This window comes from Schistocerca serialis, chromosome 9, assembly GCF_023864345.2.
Source record: "Schistocerca serialis cubense isolate TAMUIC-IGC-003099 chromosome 9, iqSchSeri2.2, whole genome shotgun sequence".
NCBI classification, from domain to species: domain Eukaryota; kingdom Metazoa; phylum Arthropoda; class Insecta; order Orthoptera; family Acrididae; genus Schistocerca; species Schistocerca serialis.
In genome coordinates this window covers 135,061,588-135,082,883 of record NC_064646.1, presented here as the reverse complement: position 1 = coordinate 135,082,883, position 21,296 = coordinate 135,061,588, and the positions used below count along the sequence as shown (strand labels likewise).

General features: G+C 40.3%; 1 protein-coding gene across 1 annotated transcript in view; it reads left to right on the top strand.

The window, feature by feature from the left end:
- The window catches only part of LOC126419031 (T-complex protein 1 subunit zeta), a 64,519-nt gene extending 45,167 nt beyond the window's left edge, over positions 1 to 19,352 (top strand). The window contains exons 6-11 of the mRNA XM_050086091.1: positions 963 to 1,122; positions 1,595 to 1,774; positions 1,921 to 2,068; positions 15,776 to 15,916; positions 17,796 to 17,964; positions 19,003 to 19,352. Coding sequence (XP_049942048.1) covers positions 963 to 1,122; positions 1,595 to 1,774; positions 1,921 to 2,068; positions 15,776 to 15,916; positions 17,796 to 17,964; positions 19,003 to 19,075 — 871 coding nt within the window. The 3' untranslated portion in view covers positions 19,076 to 19,352. The remainder of the gene's footprint in view (positions 1 to 962; positions 1,123 to 1,594; positions 1,775 to 1,920; positions 2,069 to 15,775; positions 15,917 to 17,795; positions 17,965 to 19,002) is intronic.
- Positions 19,353 to 21,296: the final 1,944 nt, after the last annotated feature.

Sequence of the window (21,296 nt, the reverse complement as noted above, 5' to 3'; positions counted from 1 at the left end):
TTCTCACATTGAGAATAGAGTATGTTTGTTACCACACTTTGTAAAATATATAAAATTTAATGATTCTAAAATAGTCAGGCTTTAATGTCCTGCTTTCGTGAAAGCACTGCTCTGCTTTTGATAATTTTGTCTTTGTATGCAATGTGCAAAAATATGGCATGCAGTAAGGAAACTCATATAGAGTGAGTATTGGGCAAATGCTAAAATGGAAAACAAAATGGAGAGGCTGGGAGTCTGAAATTGGCTTTCAGATTGATTCTTGACAGCTTTGGCATTAAGTGTTACATCCTCTTTGCACACATTTGATATACTTTAGTTCTCAGAGGAGAGAGGTACAAACAGAACAGAAGTGCTAGGATACAATTATAACTAAATGTCGCATGAGATGTGGTTCGATATGCACTAAGATAAGTAAAAACTGTTTGGTATTTCATATCATTATCAATACTACAGGTGAATGTGACCTGTCATAAGTTACATGCTTTTAAACCGAAAACAAGAATTTTTTTTCTCAACATTTGTATTTCTAGCCTTACATATCTTAAATTCTATTTCTTGAAGGGATATAGTTTGTCCACGTAATTTAGTTTTAATAATACTATGAAAAGGGTAGATTGCTACTCACTGTACAGGTGATGTGATGTGGTGAGCTGCAGACAGGCACAGCAAAAAGGGCTCTTACATGCTGAGATTTCGGCCAAAGCTTTCATCAAAAAAAGAATAGAAAACCTACCTACCTCTCTCTCTCTCTCTCTATCTCTCTCTCTCTCTCTCTCTCTCTCTCTCTCTCTCTCTCTCTCTCTGTCGTCGTCGTGGTGGCTGGAGAGAGCAGTGTGAGTAACAGTCTGTCCTTTCCATAATATTTTTGATATTCTAGCCTGAACTTTCCATTATTTAATTTTAAGGTTTTCTCCTTATTAAATGTGCTTTCCAATTACAAAAATGATTTCTTATGTTGACAGTGAAGTGAACTCTGGATTTTTCTACAAGTCTGCTGAAGAACGTGAGAAATTAGTGGCAGCAGAAAGAGAATTCATAGAGCAGAGAGTTAAAAAGGTTGTAGAACTTAAGAAAAAGCTCTGTGATAATACTGACAAAAATTTTGTAGTTATTAATCAGAAGGTAAGTTCCAGTATCTGCGTGGCTTTGCCACTTTAATAGCATAATCCTTAAATTGTTGTGTGTAGCCTAGTTTTGCATAAGTAAGTCATATTACTAACACCCATTTTGGTAATAATGTAGACCAGTGCCAAAAATTCTCGAACTTGTCAAAATAGTAAGATCAATTGGAAAGTATAACTACTATTAGCAATCATCCTCATATGTCCCTGTACCCCAGGAGGTACATGGAATTCAGTCTAAGAAAACTCACATATGCCAATGGGACTTTGTTTTGTTGTTTTAATTAACTTGAACATATATGTTTGGTTTCATCAGTTTCTTTTTGTATATCTTGCTTTGTTCTGAACATTTGTTGTTGATCAAATCGGATATGGGGTTTTGAGGTTTCAGTGGGTATCAGTTATTGTTGCTGGTTTTTCGTGAAATACCATTTGTGTTGGAGGTCTGCTTCAGGAAGAATATTGCCTTTCAGGGAATTGACCCTATGTCATTAGATATGCTCGCAAAGGAACACATCATTGGGCTGAGACGAGCTAAAAGGCGAAATATGGAACGATTGGCATTGGCCTGTGGAGGAGTTGCTGTGAACAGTGTTGATGATTTAACTGAAGAAAGCCTTGGATTTGCTGGACTTGTATATGAGCATGTATTGGTAAGCAAATATTTTTATACTGCTTTGGTCTAAGTCTTACTTTTGTGTAAGAGAAATAATAACAATACTTTATAGGGCAGTTTACAATTGCAGAATGTTCATAGAAAATAAACATTCTTTGATAGCTATGTTTATCCATTTTCTAGGGCGAAAACAAATTCACATTCGTCGAGGAATGCAAAGGACCAAGAAGTGTCACCATACTGATTAAAGGTCCCAATAAACACACACTTACACAGATAAAAGATGCAGTTAGGGATGGGTTACGTGCCATCAAAAATGCTATAGATGATGGTAAGTTAGTATCTTCAGCTTTATGTTTGCATTGAATATCAAAGCATGTAGTGTTCTTTTATGGTGTAACAGAATTACTTGTATGCAGGTAAGGGCTGTGACTGCCTGATTTCGGCAGTATATATGTCATTACCCAAGAATTGTCTTGCGTGTAGATTTTATGCACTTCGTTACACTATTCTGAAATCGAAGTACCTTTTTCTCCACTTTTACTGTAACTGTGGTGCATAAAAGTTGGTTCCTTTTCCATGAATTGCATTTGATTGCTTTAATGTTCAGAACATGTAAATGTTTATTCCATTGGAAGGGAAGAGAGACCTCGCCAACCACAAATCCCCCAAGGGGCCTGCCACTCTTTGGCGGGTTTGTGCTTGGCTACCATGGGGCCCCAGCCTTTGCAGAATTTTTTCTCTTCCATGCTGCATGTCTATCCTCTGGCTTTTCTATTTCCCTTCCCTTGGGGAACATGTCTGGGATATTATTGGGAATGACCTGCATTCTGTCGCTGACGTGCGAACAACCTCACCTCTGGTTTTCACTCTGTTTTCCTTTCATTTCCCTTCTTCTCTCGTTCCTCCACTTCGGCGTTTGAGGATCGTCTTCTTTCCTTGTTCCTCCCTGTGTGCTCCTGAAGGCCGACCAATGTGTCTGACGCGTAACAGGTGACTGGGTAACACACAATACCGAACCCCTGGTCGACAGGTAGCTCTCGCACGTATCCCCTGGTACAGGCCAGGCATAGGGAGGGATGATTGCCTGATCTGTAACCTTCCCAAATGGCCAGTTGGTCCCTCTGTCAGGTGTTGGGAGATGTGACCTGAGGTGTGAACAATCACCTAAGGCAGGTGCACCCTCTTGTGAAGGGGGCCCCCAGTTGGAAGGAGTGCACCATTGGAGACGTGGGCAATCTTGGGGGATTTCTTCGCAATGAGTCAATTATCTTCCCACTCAACATCTACCAAACGTAAACGCAATGGGGCTTCCCACGTGCCACGGGTTCCTCGTGGTCTCACATACTGAAGATGGTCAGTACTTCGCCACAGTAAATCCGTTTATTACTAAGAAAGGTGTAGATGCAAGTGCTGGCCCTGTGAAAACCTGCTCTCGTTTACAGACTGGCGCTTTGCTTTTGGAGACCACTTCTGATTCCCAAGCACAACTGCTTCTGCCTCACTTCTCCACGGTTACCCTGTTCATGTTGAGGCCCATAGGACTTGGAATTCTTCCTGTGGTGTAATTTACACCAGGCTGGCAGACGGTCTAACCGAGGCCAAAATACAATCTTAACTTCTCTGATCAGGGTGTCATTGTCATTCATCATGTCAGAAAAAGGTAGATTTCACCTTAGTGCCCACCCACACTCCCTTACTCAACTTTGATAGTGGTGCTTCCGTCCAAGCTCAAAGCAGGCTTTGAAATTGTCACTGTCCATCCATACATTCCGAACCAGACGTGCTACTACCAGTGTCATCGTTTCACCACACTAGAACATCTTGTCAACACCCAACCAAATGTGTCACATGTGGTAGGGATACGCATGAGGGTGATTGTCTACCTCTTTGTCCCCGCTGTGTCAACTGCAATGGTGGCCATGCTGCCGCCTCTCGGGAGTGTTCAATGTATCGTGATGAGCGGGCTGTTCAAGATATGTGGGTAAAGGAAAAGGTGCCTTATCAAGTCACTCACAAGTTACTGGCTTGTCACAAACCCTGCGTTCTCCCGTCTGGTACCTATAGTTCTCTTCTTGTTACCCCTCATTCAATGAAGAACATGGCCATACAGACATGTGACCTCCAATTCAGCTCTGAGGTTGTGAAATCATCCAATGTCAAGGTCACATCACCATCCCCGCGTCCAGCTGTGCAACAAGCAATCAAACTTTTGCCTCAAGGGGTGCAGCCACAAGCTTTCAACTGGTTGGCTGGAAAGGACAGAAGGAGTATTCCCGTGAAGATGTCCTCCGTCCCTCCAGCTAAACAACACCTGAGTCTTCATCTAACCAGAAAAGCTCGAAGAAGTCCACCAAAAGCAAATGACCTTCTCCTTCGCCACCTTGAACATTCTTCTTCGTTGGTGTCAGCCCATGATACCTTAGCCCAGCCAGGCTCCGTGTCGCCGGTGTGCACCAACAGCCGCTTTTCGGTGTTGGTTCCACAGACCAACCGCACAAGCAAGCTGATGCTTTTGTGGACCCCATGGAGCAGAATCATCCTGCTTCTGTGCCCTGTAGTAGTGCCTCTACCCCAGCTGTCACTCGGCAGCTGCTGAGGTGACACCTCTACATCTCTTCATCATGACTCTCCTCCAATGGAACATCCATGGCCTTCGGTCGCACGTAGAGGATTTATGGCTTCTTTTACTGTCGCAACGTCCCCTTGTATTCTGCCTTCATGACCGCTTCGAACTTCCACGTTTCTTACCGATTCGTTTTGAACTCCCCCCCCCCCACCCCCCCCACCCACCCACCCCCCACCCCGAGGTTGGCATTCCCCCTCATGGGGGTGTCGTGTTGCTCATACGGGATGACATTCATACTCAACCCATCTCCCGGACTACATATTTTCAAGCTGTTGCAGTTCGCCTTTTCTTTCCCCACCTGACTTTTTCCCTCTTTACCATGTATGTCCCTCCATCATTTGCTGTCACCAGGGCACACTTATTTCATCTTATTGGGCAGCTACCTCCCCCATTTTTGCTACTCAGTGACTTTAATGCACATCATCCCTTTTGGGGTTCTCCCAGGACCTGTCAGAGAGTTGCCCTCTTGGATGACCACATTAACCAACTTAACATCTTCTGCCTCAATGCTGGGGCACCCACTTTCCTTCCTGACTCCTCGCACACCTAGTCCCATTTGGACCTATCCTTCTGCATTGTTCAGCTTGTCTGTTGTCTTGAGTGGTCCGTTCTTTCTGACATTTACTCAAGCGGCAATTATCTGTGTGCTATCCGTTTGCTGACTCCTACCCCATCTGCGTGCACGCCTAAATGGCAGCTTTCTAAGACTGACTGGCAGCTTTACTCCTCCCTGGTAATCTTCGAAGAACAGGATTTCCTCAGTTGTGATGACAAGGTGGATATCTCACAAACGTTATCCTTACTGCTGCAGAACATTCCATCCCCTGCACTTCCTCTACCACGTTGTGTCCCAGTCCCTTGATGGACTGAGGCATGCCGTGACAAAATTTGTGCATGTAGACAAGCTCTCCACGTTTTAACCGCCACCCTACGCTGGCGAACTGCATTCATTATAAAAAGATGCACGCAAAGTGTCATTGCGTTCTTCGGGATATCAAGAGCTAGCTGGCTTTCATTCACTAGTCCTTTTAACAGTTCCACACTTCCTCTGTCATGTGGGCCAACCTCCGACGGCTCTCTGGAATATTCAACTCATCTTCCGGACTACCTGTTTTCAAGCTGTTGCAGTTCGCCTTTTCTTCCTCACCTGACTTTTCCCCCTCTGTACCATATATGTCCCTCCATCATTCGCTGTCACTGATGTCATCATGGACCCTATTGGTATCTCAAACTCCGTGGGCTGCCATTTTGTGGAAGTTTCGAGCTCTTCCCACTATCACCCTGCCTTCCTCCATCAGAAATGGAGCGGAGGAGGCTCTGGCGATACCCTTCTTTTCTCCAAATAGTTAGTGCTACAACAATACTGCCTTTACTATGAGAGAGCTATATCATGCTCACAGTTCATCCCAATCCTCTGCCCCAGGGCCAGACACCATCCACATTCAGATGTTGCAGCACCTTTCTCTTGCGGGCAACACATACAACTGCGTCTGGGCCGAGGGCACATTTCCTGGATGCTGGCTTGAAGCCACAGTCCGACTCATACCTAAGCCTGGTAAGGACAAAAACCTTCCTTCTAGCTACCGCCCCATCTCTCTTACTAGCTGTGTTTGCAAGGTCATGGAACGTATTATTTATGCCCAGCTGGTGTGGTGGCTTGAGTCTTGCCATTTACTAACGAATGCACAGTGTGGATTTAGAGTGCGGCGTTCTGCAGTTGACCATCTCGTTACTTTGTCCACTCATGTCATCAATGGTTTTCTGTGGAAATCCCGGACTGTGGCCATGTTTTTCAATTTGGAGAAGGCCTACAACACCTGCCTTTAGAACTGGTATCCTCTGTACTCTTTACATGTGAGGTTTCTGTGGGTGCCTGCTCTGTTTTCTTCGGGCATTTTTACAAGACCAAGTTTTAAAGGTGTGTGTGAGCTCTACCATGTTGGACACCTTTATCCAGGAATACAGTGTGCCTCAGGGTTCTGTTCTGAGCATCGTCCTCATTGATCGCGATTAACCCTATAATGGCCTGTCTCCCGCCTGACATCTTCTTCTCTCTTTTTGTTGACGATTTTGCTATGTATTGCAGTTCATCACGGACCTGTCTTGCTGAGGGGCGTCTTCAGCACTGTCTTGATCGTCTTTGCTGCTGGAGCGTCGACAATGGCTTTTGCTTTTCCATCGACAAAACAGTCTGTATGAATTTCTGTCAGTGCAAATGGTTTCTCCCGCAATCTCTACATCTGGGGCCTGTTGCCCTTCCTTTCTTTGAAACTACAAAATTTCTGAGGCTAATGCTCGATAGGAAACTCTTGGTCTTCCCACGTGTCTTACCTGGCAACCCACTGTACGATGTTCCTCTGTCTCCTAAATGTCCTCAACGGTACTTCCTGGGGTGCCGATAAAACCACCCTCCTCCATTTGTACTGGTCCCTTGTCCATTTGAAACTCGACCATGGGCACTTTTTGTATGCATCTGCATGCCCTTTCCTCTAAACCATCTCAACACTATCCACCATCATGGCATCCGTTTGGCCACAGGCGCCTTTTACACCAGCCCAGTTGAAAGTTTGTATGCTGAAGTTGCTGAACTACCACTGTCCTACCGCCGTGACTTTCTCCTCAGCAGGTATTCATGCCGTTTGTCTGCCATGCGTGGCCACCCCTCCTGTGCCTGCTCCTTTGATGATTCCTTTGATTGTCAGTATGGGATTGGTCCCTCTTCTTTGTTACCTCATGGAGTCCACTTTTGCCACTTGATGTGGCAGCCTAACTTCACCCTATCTGCAATTTTACTTGTGGGTGTGAACGCTTCACCACCTTGGCTTCGTGAAGCGGCCCATGTTAACCTTGGCCTTCATTCGCTTCCTAAGGACACCACTCCAGCCTCGGGTCTATCGCCTCCAGTTTCACGACCTTCGCATGGGACTTCGCAGCAGTACACTGATGGCTCTCGGACTGACCATGGGGTCGGGTGTGCCTTAGTCATTGGCACCCGTGTCTTTCGATATCAGCTTCCGGCACACTCCTCAATGTTTACAGCCAAGCTCTTCGCCTTGTATCAGGCCATGGAGTACATCCAGTGACTCAGCCTTTTCAATTGTGTCCTCTGCTCAGATACACTCAGTGCCCTTCAAAGTCTATTTGCACTGTACACTGCCCATCCCTCAGTGCAGTGGGTCCAGGAAAACTGTCACTTCCTCACTCTTGGTGGAGCCGGTGTCCTATTTCTGTGTGTCCCTGGTCATGGCAGTCTGCCATGAAATGAAGCAGCTGCCAAGGTTGCAATCCCTGTACCTTAGCCTGCAAGTACCTATATTCGCTCCGATGATCTCTGCATAGCCATCTGTCAGGGGGTGGTGTCCCTTTGGCATCACCAATGGTCCTCCCTTCATGGGAATAAGCTTCAGCTTATTAAGCCCCTCCCAGCACCTCGGACACCATCTCTCTGGGGACCGATGAACTCTGCAGTTTGGTCCCTTTAATCCTTAAACCAACCAACCAACCACCTCTCTACCCTTCTGCCAGGAGGAGATTATTTTAACTCGGCTGCGTACGTGGCACTACCTTTTTAGCCATCGTCATTTGCTAAGTGGCGCTACTCCACCACTTTGTACATATTGTGCCCAAATTTTAACTGTCCGCCACTTCGTGCTGGAATGCTCTTTTTTAAACCATTTACTTTCCAACTTGTGTTTGCTGCTTGCTTTATCAGCAGTTTTAGCAAGTGACATAAGGGCTGTCAACCGCATTTTACTTTTTATCCACCGAAGCAATATAGCAAAGGCCATTTAATTTTAGTTTTGGACCTCCATTCCTGTATGGGTTTTTAGCCCTTTTTCCACATGCCTGTTTTTAGCTGTCTACTATTCTGTCCATTGGGACTGATGTACAGTCGTTTAACTCCTCTTTGTGTTCATGTTCCATACTTTTGACTTGGGCTCTTATGACCCCAGTTGTTTTTTGCACCCTAAAGCAAAACAAACAAACAACCACAAATCTGGAGGCAAAAAGTATTGGAAAGATATCTGTAATAGCAGTTGGCTAACAGCTGGTACTCAAATTCTGGAGTACCCACATAGTTTGTGTTTGAACTTGCACTTTAACAGCTTACCATATTTTATTTATTTATTTATTTATTTATTTTATGAAAGAGGAGTGAAGGTTGAGGAACTATATTTGCTTTTAAATAAATTGGAACTGCCTTTCCTTCGAGCATGACTGGCCGGGCTGGGGAAAAGAATCCAGTTGACTACAAACAAGGCTCTCTTACATACCAGTCCAAGTGGTGGTAACTATAGTGGCCATCACAAAATTTTATTGTGTGTTTGTGTGTGCTTTCAATCTTTTGTGGTATGGTGCATTGATGAGTGTTTGGTAGTGATGGAAATGCAGGAGCAACGGCCAATGCGTAGTGCTACTCTGGTCGATGTGTGTAAAGGGCAAAAAAAAAAAACATTCGAAAACAATCTTAAATTGTCTTATTGAATGTATTGAAACATTTTTTTACTGATCTAGCCAACACTGAAGAAGCCAGGAATAACTTAAATTTTGCGTAAGTTCGTAAAATGACAAAATCTTTGCAGTATTTCTGAATGTTTTGCATTCCTTATGAACAGTGTAGTAACAGTAGCAGAATCTCTAGAGGTGGGCACATGTTTTGATTCTCCAAGGAATTGATATAAATGAAAACAGAAATTGCAGTTTTTGATGATTTTGACAGAAAGTTAGTGTCTAGAACTGTACTTGAGAGTACAACAGAGGAGAGCATTCAGCGGCTAAAAATACAAGGTGTTTCAAAAAGGACTTTACAACTTTAAAAAATCATATAAATTTATTGAAAGAAGGTATAGAGCTGGGTCTAGTGTTATTTTGTAGGGAAACATAGTCTTTTTTACCTTAAACTATAAGATGTGTATGTGGCTTTCATTGGTTATCCTATCAGAAGTCAATTTCTTCCCAAACTCGTTGTAGCGTTTCAGGTGTAACTTGCCTAGTGGCAGTGTAAATTCTTGCTCTAAGTTCAGGTAGAGAAGGCAGCACAAGAGGTACAAACATGATATCCTTGATGAATCCCCCCACAAAAATATCGAGTGGTGTCAGGTCTGGGGAATGTGGGGGCCATGCAATTGGCGTATCATTGCCAGTCCATTGACCTGGAAAGTGGTCACTGAGAAAATCCCGGATGCCAACCAGGTAATGGGGTGGTGCACCATCTTGCATGAAGTAAACATTTCGTTCTTGGTCATCCTCATCGATCCATGGTATCAAAAATTGTTGTAACATATCCAGGTACACTATCCCATTGATAGTTCTCTCACAGAAAGAAAGGGGCTGTATGCTTTGTTCTTGCTCAGTGCACAAAAAAATTCAGTTTAGGGCTATCATGAACATGTTGCAATGTTTGATTTGATTTTCACTGCCCCAAATCATACAATTTCGTGTGTTTACCTTGCCACATTAGTTGAAAGTTGAACTCGTCAGAAAAGATGATTTTGTTCAAAAAATATTCATCCTTATGTAATTGATTTAACATATCTGCACAGAAATTCTTGTGAGCAATTTTATCAATATGTTATGGCTTGTACGATCGTCAATCTGTACAGTTTTCGAATGTAAATGGTTTCTCAACACATGCCAAACAATTGTATGTGGGATTTGCAATTTGTGAGATGCACACAGTGCTGATTTTCATAGGGCTGTTGATAAAACGTTGTCCCACTTGCTCAACAACGTTGTCAGATGTGCTTGGATGACCTGATGATTTCCCATGTATTAGGGAGCACCCTGTTTCTACAAAAGAGTTATGCCACTCATAAATCATAGGCCTACTAGGAGGATCTTTAGCGTACTTGGTGTGGAAATTATGCTGAACTTTTGTTGCCGACTTTGGTTCTTCAAACCAAAACACACATGCTTGGGTCCAGTGAAGGCAGCCATCTTTAACGCAACTGCTGCTGGCACTCCTTATGATGTGACTCGGCACTAGCGAACTACGCAAGACAAAACTTGACGTATTTCCCTACAAATTGACACTACAATCACCTCTGTAGATACTGTGAATTAATTTGTATAAATTTTCAAAGTTGTAAAGTCCTGTTTGAAACACCCTGTATGCAGGGTGATCCCTGTGAAAAAATTAATTATTCTGGTTCCGAGATCTCAATTCTTTCTCTTCTCCATACACTTGATTTTTGATGCAGAAAGTATAATGCTATACAAAAATTTTTCATGGCATTGCAGCAGCAACAATGCAGTTTTGTGTAAAGTGCACTTACTGTGCATGGAGAACGGAACAATAGTCTTGTAGTATGCTTCAATAAAAGGTGGGTTTCACAAAACCATGTGCAAAAATTTATTTTACTAGCCTTTAACTGCGATATTGACCTGAAAGTACCTACAGTTTCTTTAGTATAGTGTGTATCAGTGATTTAGGTAATGAGTGAATTGACAAAGGGTCAGTAAGAGCTGCATTTAAATTTCTGGAGGTAGGAAATATTCTTCATCATATCAAGGTGAGTTATTGGAACTACAATCCCGGCGGCAGCACACAAGTACTCACACACTCTCTTTCATGACTAAAATGCATTTGTACATGACACAGTACCATATTGGTATGTCAGATTTGCTATGTCATAGTTCTCTTAACAACTTTTTCACTGGAAATTCGTATGAGATCAAACAGAACACACATTCATCAGTGAAGACAAGTTTCATTACAAAGGCGGAACAGTTTCACACAACACTACAGGAGAGATTTCTCCCGCAGTTCTGTGAAGAACAATGAGTACAGAAGGGATGCTGAATCAAGTCCTATCTTGAACCCGTTGCTACTTAGGGCACTTATATGTAGTGCATCCCGATGGTTCAGTCAGTTAAGGCATAGACTGACAAGTTAGTAAGGGTATGGGCAAGAGTAGTATTTTAAAGGAAAATTTTTGCTTCTCAAACATGTGATGGACTCTTTCACATGTGTTTGGAGGAGGCTAAGGTATACAACACATATTATTTTAAAATTTGCATTCTTTACAAGCAGAAGAAAGAACAAAGTGACTGTGAAACTGTTGTTGATACACTCCTTTCCACGTATGTTTTTAGTGAATGGTTGAGTTACAGTATGCACGTGAACATGGACTACTGTGTTATTCTGTTGGTGTTTGCATGAACAGTAGTGATAGGTACTTTGCTGGATAGTTTAATTATGTACAGCTGGACCCCCTTTAACCCTCAAGCATGTGTGCCTGTGTATAAAGTGCGCCAACCAAAAATAAAATGATTTGGTGCAGTTCCGTTGTTTCACAATTGCAAACCTATACCTATTCCTTCATTATTTGCTTCATGTAAAACAGCAATAAATTGTGTTGTCATACGTCCAAGTGAGCAATAGTAATTTAAAATACGAAGCGAGCTAGGTGAGAAAAAAATTTTATCCGTGAAAAAAATTACCCCGCTTCTAAACTAGCAACATAATCCCACGTTGAGGGAGTTGTCTAACAGATCATTGGTGATCGAATAAGCAGCTGGCTGGGATCTGATGCAACTGCACTGCTTAATGCTTTGAGTGGGCCATTACTGTCTTTCTAACACCCATTCTTGGCAACAGAGTGCTATAGTCAAAATTTATTTCATTATTGTGTAATAAAACAGTGGTATAGCCATATTATGTAATCTTATTTTCTTGTTTTTTAACTAAACTAAGGTTGAACTCAGATTTTTATCATACATGACTTACCTGGGTAACATAAAGAAAGCTATTCATTACATGTGTACAAAGTGCACCGCGCACACACTCAAGGGTTAAAGATAGCATTGTCGATTTTTCTCTATGTAGTCAGGACCTCACAGAAGCACCATGCTGAATCAACAGTCTATTATTATATAAACGACTGGTTTTGGAACACGTAAGTTCCATCTTCTGGTGTAAAGTCTAATAATGAAAATATTATGTTAGAAGGCAATGGGAGTGGATCCTCATCCCATTGTTGTCATGAAACAGGTGTTCCATGTCAAAATGATAAAAGTGGCACTTAGAAAAATCTGAAAAAACCAACATAACAGCTGGATACCAAAAGTCATCAGTATCTTGAAACTTGTAAAATGCAATAAAGAGGAGAAGAAAAATCACATATTGCTTGGAATTACACAACTTGCATAAAAAGAATTCCCCTTGGTTCCTGATCAGGAACAGTAACAGGAAAACTATGTAATAGTAAATACTACTCGTGGGTACAGAGGTCACGCATGACCCATAGTGCAGGTGGAGTATGAAACATATGTGATTGCTGAACTGTTTAAGTTGGAAAAGCAGCAGAAACAGCAGAAGAGATGGAAACAATCTTTTTGTAATAGAGGTCAGTGCATCCATTAATTTTATCGAGAGAATTTCAGTTTCTTTCAGGACATTTAATATCCAACCTTTCTCTAGAGTGTGTAAAAAAAAAAGCACTCCAGCTTCAGGCCACAAGTGGCTCATTGGGACCATCCGACCACCGTGTCATCCTGAGTGGAGGATGCGTATAGGAGGGGCGCGTGGTCAGCACACCGCTCTCCCCCTAGTTATGATAGTTTTCTTTGACCAGTGCCGCTACTATTCGGTCGAGTAGCTCCTCAATTGGCATCACGAGGCTGAGTGCACGCCGAAAAATGGCAATAGCGCATGGCGGCTGGCCACGCCCGACAGCGCTTAATTTTGGTGATCTCACGGGAAAGGGTGTATCCACTGCGGCAAGGCCGTTGCCCTAGAGTGTGTAAGACATTTAAATAATTGCTAACCTGCTGCAGCTGATGCTGATTGTCAATCAAATGCATTGTCAAAGCTGACCTGGAATTGGCCAGGTCTTTGTGTTTTTTAAACCTTGTATCAAAATTCCTGCACGTCTGACTGATGTATCTGCTCTTTCACTACTGGCTTGTATTGCACTCAGCAAGATACATGCCAGTGTCCCTTAACCTACTGTACAATACGTGCCAGTGTCCCCTAAGCTACTGCCAAATTTTCTGGTGTAAAAAATGCTGTAGCTATGTTTGCTGACATCAGTTTCTCTCCAATCCTTTCAGATACCTATCCCATGCTGTCCCAGCCTTCACTAGTATTTTTTTTTAATTCAAATTCTCAATCGTATGATTGGAAAGAAACTTACATCAACTTACATCATAGCTGCACAATAAAGAGAACTCTTTGTTTAAAAGTTCCAAACTTCCACATACGTCTAAGCTTAACAGTTTGACATATTTAGAATGTATCATTGAATCTCTCTTTCTTTGAAGGAAAAGGACCCAGAATGACAGCTAATTTGCTATCCTAAGTCAACAAGCAGCACACTTCTGTATGTACCTAGAAAGATAGCAGTGTATAATTTAAGAAGTGTAGCTTCCACAAAGTGAAGCCAACGGCTCAATTGTTCAAAACCATTTCCCTAGATAAAAATCAACCAAGTTGTACTAGTATGTTCATGACATTGAGAGACTTTGGTACCAGCTGAAGGTATGATGCACAGTGGGTTGTAATTTAGAGTCTCTCCTGAATCATATTTTCAAGATTATCTGCCAAAGAAATTTTTGTTAAGTGTAGATTGCCAGGCAAATCTCTAAAGCCAGTGAGTAGACATGCTCAAGTTCCCTACCTCCTCCCAATTTTTTTCCCCCAAATCACAAGCAACACAGCTAAAGTATCAAGTTGATTTATTCATTCCAGATTTTCAGAACACCTCCAAGTGATGGAAATAGTAAGTTTGGGGATCTGAAAAAGGTGTCTCACCCTCCTCCTTACTGCAGCAGAGATTGTATGGATCTATTTTAGTGCTATCCCATTAATGTGATGACAACATGTAAGTACTAAATAATCTGTGGGAAGAATATGGGTTGCTTGTCATGGTAAGGTGCTATTATGAAACCAGCAACTGGAGGGGGGGGGGACAATTGGGGGGGGGGGGGGGGGCATGCTTAGCATTACTAAATCGCAAGGGCTAATCCTTGTTCAATCTGGAAAAATACATACAGTAAAACCAAGTTTTTACTTCCCTGCATTTTATGTTTTCCTGCTTTTTATGTTCATTTTTTATCAGTCCAATCAGAAGTGCTATTCTCTCAATACAGTGCTTTCCCATTGTTAATGATTCTGTGTTACAGTATTTCCCACATTTTAAGTTTTCTTTGACTTTATTATTAACTTCAACATTGATTTTTATACAGATCACTGCAAAAAGTGCATTGTATTCCTGCTTAAAGTCAGCCTTGTAACAAAGCAGAAAACATAGACTATACACAGTTATTGATCATGTAACTAGCTTTAGAATAAGCGAAAGTTTTATTATTGTCGTGTTGGGTCTTGGCCGCCTGTGTTACATGTTTGCAATGCTCGGGAAGCTGGGGAAGTATTCTGAGTCACTGTCTTAATTATGATCAAGCTCTGATGATAGTGATTCTAGTAGCAATCTTACGAGCTGATGTTAGACGTAAACTTTCCTCCTCAAGGCACTCAGTAATATGACGACAATTTCCGCCCTCTTTTTCACGTAGGACATCCCTGAATAGAGTGACATCTTTGTTGGCAATAAGCTGGGTTTTGTGCGTACTGTTTATGAAGATTGGCAACTTCAGTCTTTTGACGAATACTGTGTTACAAGTTTTATTTACCATAAGTTTATGATGATTATCAATAACAAGTCTCATTAGAACATGAATATCCGTTTATGTGGTTTCAGGAAAGTCTTTTGCTTTCATCTTTTATTTACGCCATTGGACATGATTGTAATATTTTGAGGCAGTTCATTGGTAGTGCATCAGGTGACAACGATGAAGGGTTTGATGCTTTTTATACTATGGAGAGACAAGTAGAGTTCCTTGCTGTTAGAAAGAAACAAAAACAATTATTTCGGATTTTTGTAAATAAGCAAAATTGTTTTAATTTCGTATTTTCAACAGTATAAAGAGAATGACACGAAGGGTAATTTATTCATTTTTGCTTGGTGTGTTTCTTATGCTTTCCTTTATTTTCCTACACATTCTTTTTCCTGCATTTTACAATTTTTTGGGATAGTCTGCTGAAAAGTGTAAAAAGGGAGTCTAACTTTATAATGTGTTTTCTTCATGTGTCTTGTTTTACAAATGTTGAAATGAAATGGTAGGAGTGATGAAAATTATATTGCAAGAGAACCAGATGAAATCATTGAATGAGGTATAGGTCTTTGATACTGAAAGATGTACCAGTATGATTGTGTAGGTGTCTTACTTCACCATATCTGTAACGCATTCCATTTGTAATTGAGACAGCAAAATGTTCAGGTGTTTTACATAGAAAGTAATTTCTCAACAAAAAATTTTCACTTGTTTTGCTGTATTTTGAGTGGGAAACGTTTTTTTCCAGTCTGTATATATACTTGTATTGATTTATTGTGTACTCTAAAATTTCAGGTTGTGTGGTTCCTGGTGCAGGAGCATTTGAAATATCTGCGTACCAAGAACTTTCTCGTTATAAGGATGAAGTAAAAGGAAAAATGCGATTAGGTGTCCAAGCGTATGCTGAAGCTCTACTTGTTATTCCAAAGACTTTAGGTAAGTGTAGTTGGTAATTACATATGAATATTATAAGTCAAAACGAGTGGTCTCTGTGTAAAAATATGTGCAAAAATAATTTTTCTGAAGGTAATGAGAATAGGTAGAACATTTTATGTTGTCGTCATTAGGTTTGCAAAACTGTAAAAGTATTGATGTTTTCAGAAAGGTTGTAGGAATGGATTCTGCTTGTATTCAGAAACACAAATTCTTCTTAATTTCTTGGTGCAGATATGTTTCAGCACACATGTCCTATAATTTTTATGACAAATATTAATTACTAGTATAGTGAGAATTTTAAATCCAGTAGTCTCTACACAAAATACTGTGGCTGAAAGAAGGGCGGAGAGCAGTAGTGTGGGGGTTATGCCCAGACGCTGTAGGGGAAATACTGAGCACTGGAGGTAAGTGCTGTTTTAAACTGAAGCTCACATTTTTTTAAATATTAAATGGAGCCTCTCCACCCCCACAACCACACACGCAAGGCCATCATTCAGAAAGGTCTGTCACCTCTTCTTTGGTTAGTATATAAAAAGAATTCCCCTGAAAATGCGATTTACTTTTACTAGGGTTGTTAACCATTTGTAAATTTCAGAGAAACGTCATGCGTGCCGAACTTTGAGAAAAACCTACACATTTCGCTTGTTACCATGTTAAAAATTGCTTCTTTTGCCGAAACATGGCAAAGTTTACAAAATGTGTTGTACAGACACAATTGCGAGAGACTTCTAAAACAGCGGTTTATTAAATTTATTAATTGAGAAACTGAGAAAAAGTAAGATCAGTAGCTTATGTAAAAGCACATCCCAAGTACAATTTTTTTCATTTCGAACTTTTTAGAATTTCTCGTATGTGTTACTTCAATGTAAATATCACAATAACTATGACCATTAACAAAGAAATGGTCACATCATCAAGAACCTGGTATATAAAGCTATAAGTAACACAAAAATTATTTTTATTTACTCGATGTTTCTGTAGAATCGTTTCAGAAAAATTGCAGGATATGCGCCCCGATTCTGTCATCGCTGATGGGCCAAAAGGCAGCGCACGCTATCGTCCTTCCGTTCTGAACAAATGAATGAATTCTCCCAGTTCTTCGGACAAAAATTGGTCATTGCGCATCAGCCACCGTGCCCTCTGCAGGCCCTACTTTCGGTAGTTTATAAAACTGATGTGTAGTGTTCTTATGCTTCAGTCTTCATGTGAAAAACATTTGCATGAGGATAAGAATGTTAGAGCAAATCATAACAGGCTATACAACTGTTAATATTCCACAAAGTCTGTGCTCAGATTAAAATTTCCTCATGATTGATGTTTCAGCAAGTCAAATGATAGGGGACAGCTGCCATTCAGTCATAGTCACATGCTTGCTGTATTGGCTCTTTTGTACCTACATAAAGCACCTTGTGACGTATGGCTGGCTGCACACTTGCAACGCTGACCCCCCACCCCCACCCATCCACCACCACCACCACCACCACCACCACCACCACCACCACTACCACTGCAATCTGTCAATCACAAAGTAATTTTAAGTGGGTTATAGCCCATTAGTGGGTAGAAATCAAAACATATTCCAGTAACTTTCACATACGTATTTCTGTTCAATAACCGCTAAACTGGTACACACAAGTTATAAAGTTAATCTGAAATTGTTGTTAAGTCATCAGTTGCAACCAGCAGTGATGTTTTAAATTCTCGTAATTATCTGATACCATCATTGGTGCAATAGCTTCTTTTCAGTGATGTATATGCCAGTGGCTTATAAATGCTTATGCTCGTCACTTTTCTTAAACATTTGTATACTGGAGCCAGTAGTAAAATGTCACAGTTTTGGCTAGTATAAGTCAAACAATATCTCCCTTATTATTTACAGCTGTGAACAGTGGTTTTGATACCCAAGAAGTCATTGTGAAATTACAAGAAGAAGCAAGAATAGCAGGGGAGCCTGTTGGACTTGACATAAACTCTGGTGAAGCCTTGAAACCAATGGACCATGGCATTGTTGATAATTATATTGTGAAAAAGCAGATACTGAACTCTTGGTATGTTTGAAATATATGTAAATGTAAAGAAGAGAATCTCTCTCTCTCTCTCTCTCTCTCTCTCTCTCTCTCTCTCTGTGTGTGTGTGTGTGTGTGTGTGTGTGTGTGTGTGTGTGTGTGTGTGTGTGTGCGTGTGCGTGTGTGTAATTAAAATTTCACTTCTCACTTAAGCTCAGTTCAAAGTTTGAGAACTTATCCAATGATTAAGTTTAGAAGAAAAGGAAAACCACCTACTTATAAAATAGTTACAGTGTGGATCCTAGTTCTTTCCACATAAACCAATTCACAACATACTGTTATCTATGAGATATAATATTTGCAACTTAACATGCCTTGTAGAATTACATTTCTCTGCAAACAGCTTTTGTTTTGAGACACTCATTATAGTATCTTTAAACAATTCACGACAAGTTGAGCCACAGAGAAAAATTCATATAAAGGCTCTTCTTCATTTTGTTCTTTGTCAATAGTAGTTATCTAAGGTACTGAAGTTGCTCTCACCTGTGTCATTGCACTTGTTTAGTTCAGTGTGTTGATGCAAAAATTGATTTTAAATGGCTACAAAGAAATTTGATAATTAACAAGGTTGACAAACCCACACAATAAGATTTTTAGTAGCTCAATCCTCACATAAGCTTTCCTGCCATTTTATTTTGTACCTACAGGCATACTCTGCAAACATCCATTTGAGATGTGTGTGTTGTGCAACCCCATAATTCAGTGCCATAGTTAAGAAGAGAGATACATAGTCCTATCCAACTATTAAAAATTTTATTATAGATAATCTTCTTTGATATGGCTAGTCTTCAATAGCCATTAAGGAGATAAGAACACTACTGGTTTTCCCATGTTGCTTTACTCTTTTACCTGACAAATGTCTCTGTTATAGAGAATTTTGTATGGAGCATCAATCACAATAAATGTAATTTCTAATTATTAGTATTTTCATTAATTTTTCCAATTAAAATTCATATCCACATGCTTATAGTATTTTAAAATATGACACTGTTCCTTATTGTATGTTATCTCTGTTTTCAGCACAGTGATTGCGAGCAACTTACTTCTTGTTGATGAAATCATGAGAGCAGGAATGTCTTCACTGAAAGGATGAAATCCGAATTTTTGAAGCTCCCAACTGTCACATTATACTTATTTTGCTATTTATAACATCTTTTAACTTATGCATTTTGTCAGTGAAAGTTATGGTGCATTCCACAATATTTCACACACTGCAGACTTGTTACATTATTGAATAAAAACTTTAACAGCTTACTGTTACTTATCAGACAGATGTATTTAACTTTTTTACGAATACATGGCAGTTTATAATTTCACCAAAAGATTAATTGTGTTGTTTCTGTAACCCGCAATAAACTAGTTGAAAGTAATTTAATGTATTGTTTTAATAAGACCAAAAAGCCAATATTGCTACTCAAAGAAGTATTAAGTGATACAAATTTATAAAAACCAATGTATAATCTTAAGTTACAATTATATCTGAATGATGCTAGAATCTGTTAAAACTTGTACTTGTCCCGATTATGAGTGGTTCGGTGCCATCCAAAATTTATAAAACTATACACTGGAGTAATCTGCTCCCTACTGTACAATACATGTTAACAGATGTACGGAACAAAAATTGACCTGTGGAGTCTTGAATAGTGTGGCACACTTGAGTATACAAGATATGTAGTTTACGTTGTTTGAATGGATGAAAAATCTGTTTACCAAGCAGTGGCAGGGGGAAACACACAAAAGATATGGAAATTAGCGAGATTTGAGTCTTTGACGACTCCTGGCAGAAGGGTTGAAGGGAAAGGAAGAGTGCTGAAAGAAAGAGAAGGAAAAGACCATTTTCTTTGCCACTCTTCATTTTTCTTCAACCCTTATGACAGGAGCCACCACTGGATCCAAAAGCTCCCATGTTTCTGTGTTTTCATGATTTCTCCTACCACCAAATGATGATAGATTCTTTATCTATCCATATTATATTTTCAAACATTGTGAACTACATCACCAAAAGTGATCATTGTCATGTCTGGGATATTGACCATGTTTCTGCCTTTAGTTGCTTCTTAAGTGGTTTTGTGGCCTTTTTTTCTTTCTTTCATGTTTCCTGTGTATGTTCTGGGATAAAGCATGGTGGTTGTTCTGCATTTTTTAGTTCTTGTAATAACCATGTTGTCTGTGTAATATGTGAACTTCATATGAGTTACAGCAGATTTGAAGTATGTCAGATATCAACTAAGGTATTGATTTGTCTGGGCTAGTACTGTCGATATTTTAAAAAATATCGAAATCCGATATACCGATATTTTAAAAAATATAATTATCAGCCCTCATTGCATCGAAAAAAATTGTCAACATATTGACGGAAAAAATATCAGTGTATTGGCCAAAAAAAATACTGACTGCACATTGTAAATATACTGCCAGTTTCAGAGCTGTACATTTCAGTATTGATTTAGTGTTAAATATTCTGCACGTCAGCCTGCTTATCCTCCTCAGATCAAGAACTGAAAGGAAAACAATGCACATTCACGCTTGGCGATAACCAGTTTTTAGGTAACTGGCACAATAAAAGGACCTGTCGTTCGCTTTCGTTACGTATCATATTTGTCTGGAATACTTCATGTCGACTTCCATGGTTTTTCATTTCTGCAAATGCAAGCAACATCACAGTTGTAGTGTCATGTCAGAATTGCTTGGCGAAGTTGAACATTGCAGTTTCTGTTGGTAGCACCAAGTGCTAATTACATCAGCATTTCCCCTCACTTGTCTCCGCCTATTGCAAAGACCAATTTTGTCATTTAGATTTTTGTTAGTCAGTTTCAGCAACTGTTTTTGAAAAATGCAGATGTGAAGAAATAGCGCACTTGTTGTATTAAAAATTGTTATTTAACGCAACTGGTGTGCTATTTCTTCACATTGGATATCCTGTTCTTCCATTTACATTTTCGATATTTCTGATAAAATGACCACAATTCCGAACAAGTCAGTAAGAAAACTGCCCAGGAAATTGATGTTAGTGTCGGAATGGCCCACACAGCTGTACAGAAAAAATTAGAACTTTTCCCATACAAAGTGACAGTCGTGCAAGAACTGAAAAATGCTGATCGTGGCAAGAAACTGCATTATGGTCAATGGTTCAAAAATTTTGTTCAACAAAATGGAAGGGATATTCTTAATGAAACGTTTTTTACTGATGAGGTGTGGTTTCATTTATCCGCGTACATGAACTCGCAAAATTCTCATATGTGACGTACTGCAAATCCTTTGTGTATTCATTAGGAACCACTTCATTGTGTGAAAATAGGAGTTTGGATTGGAAT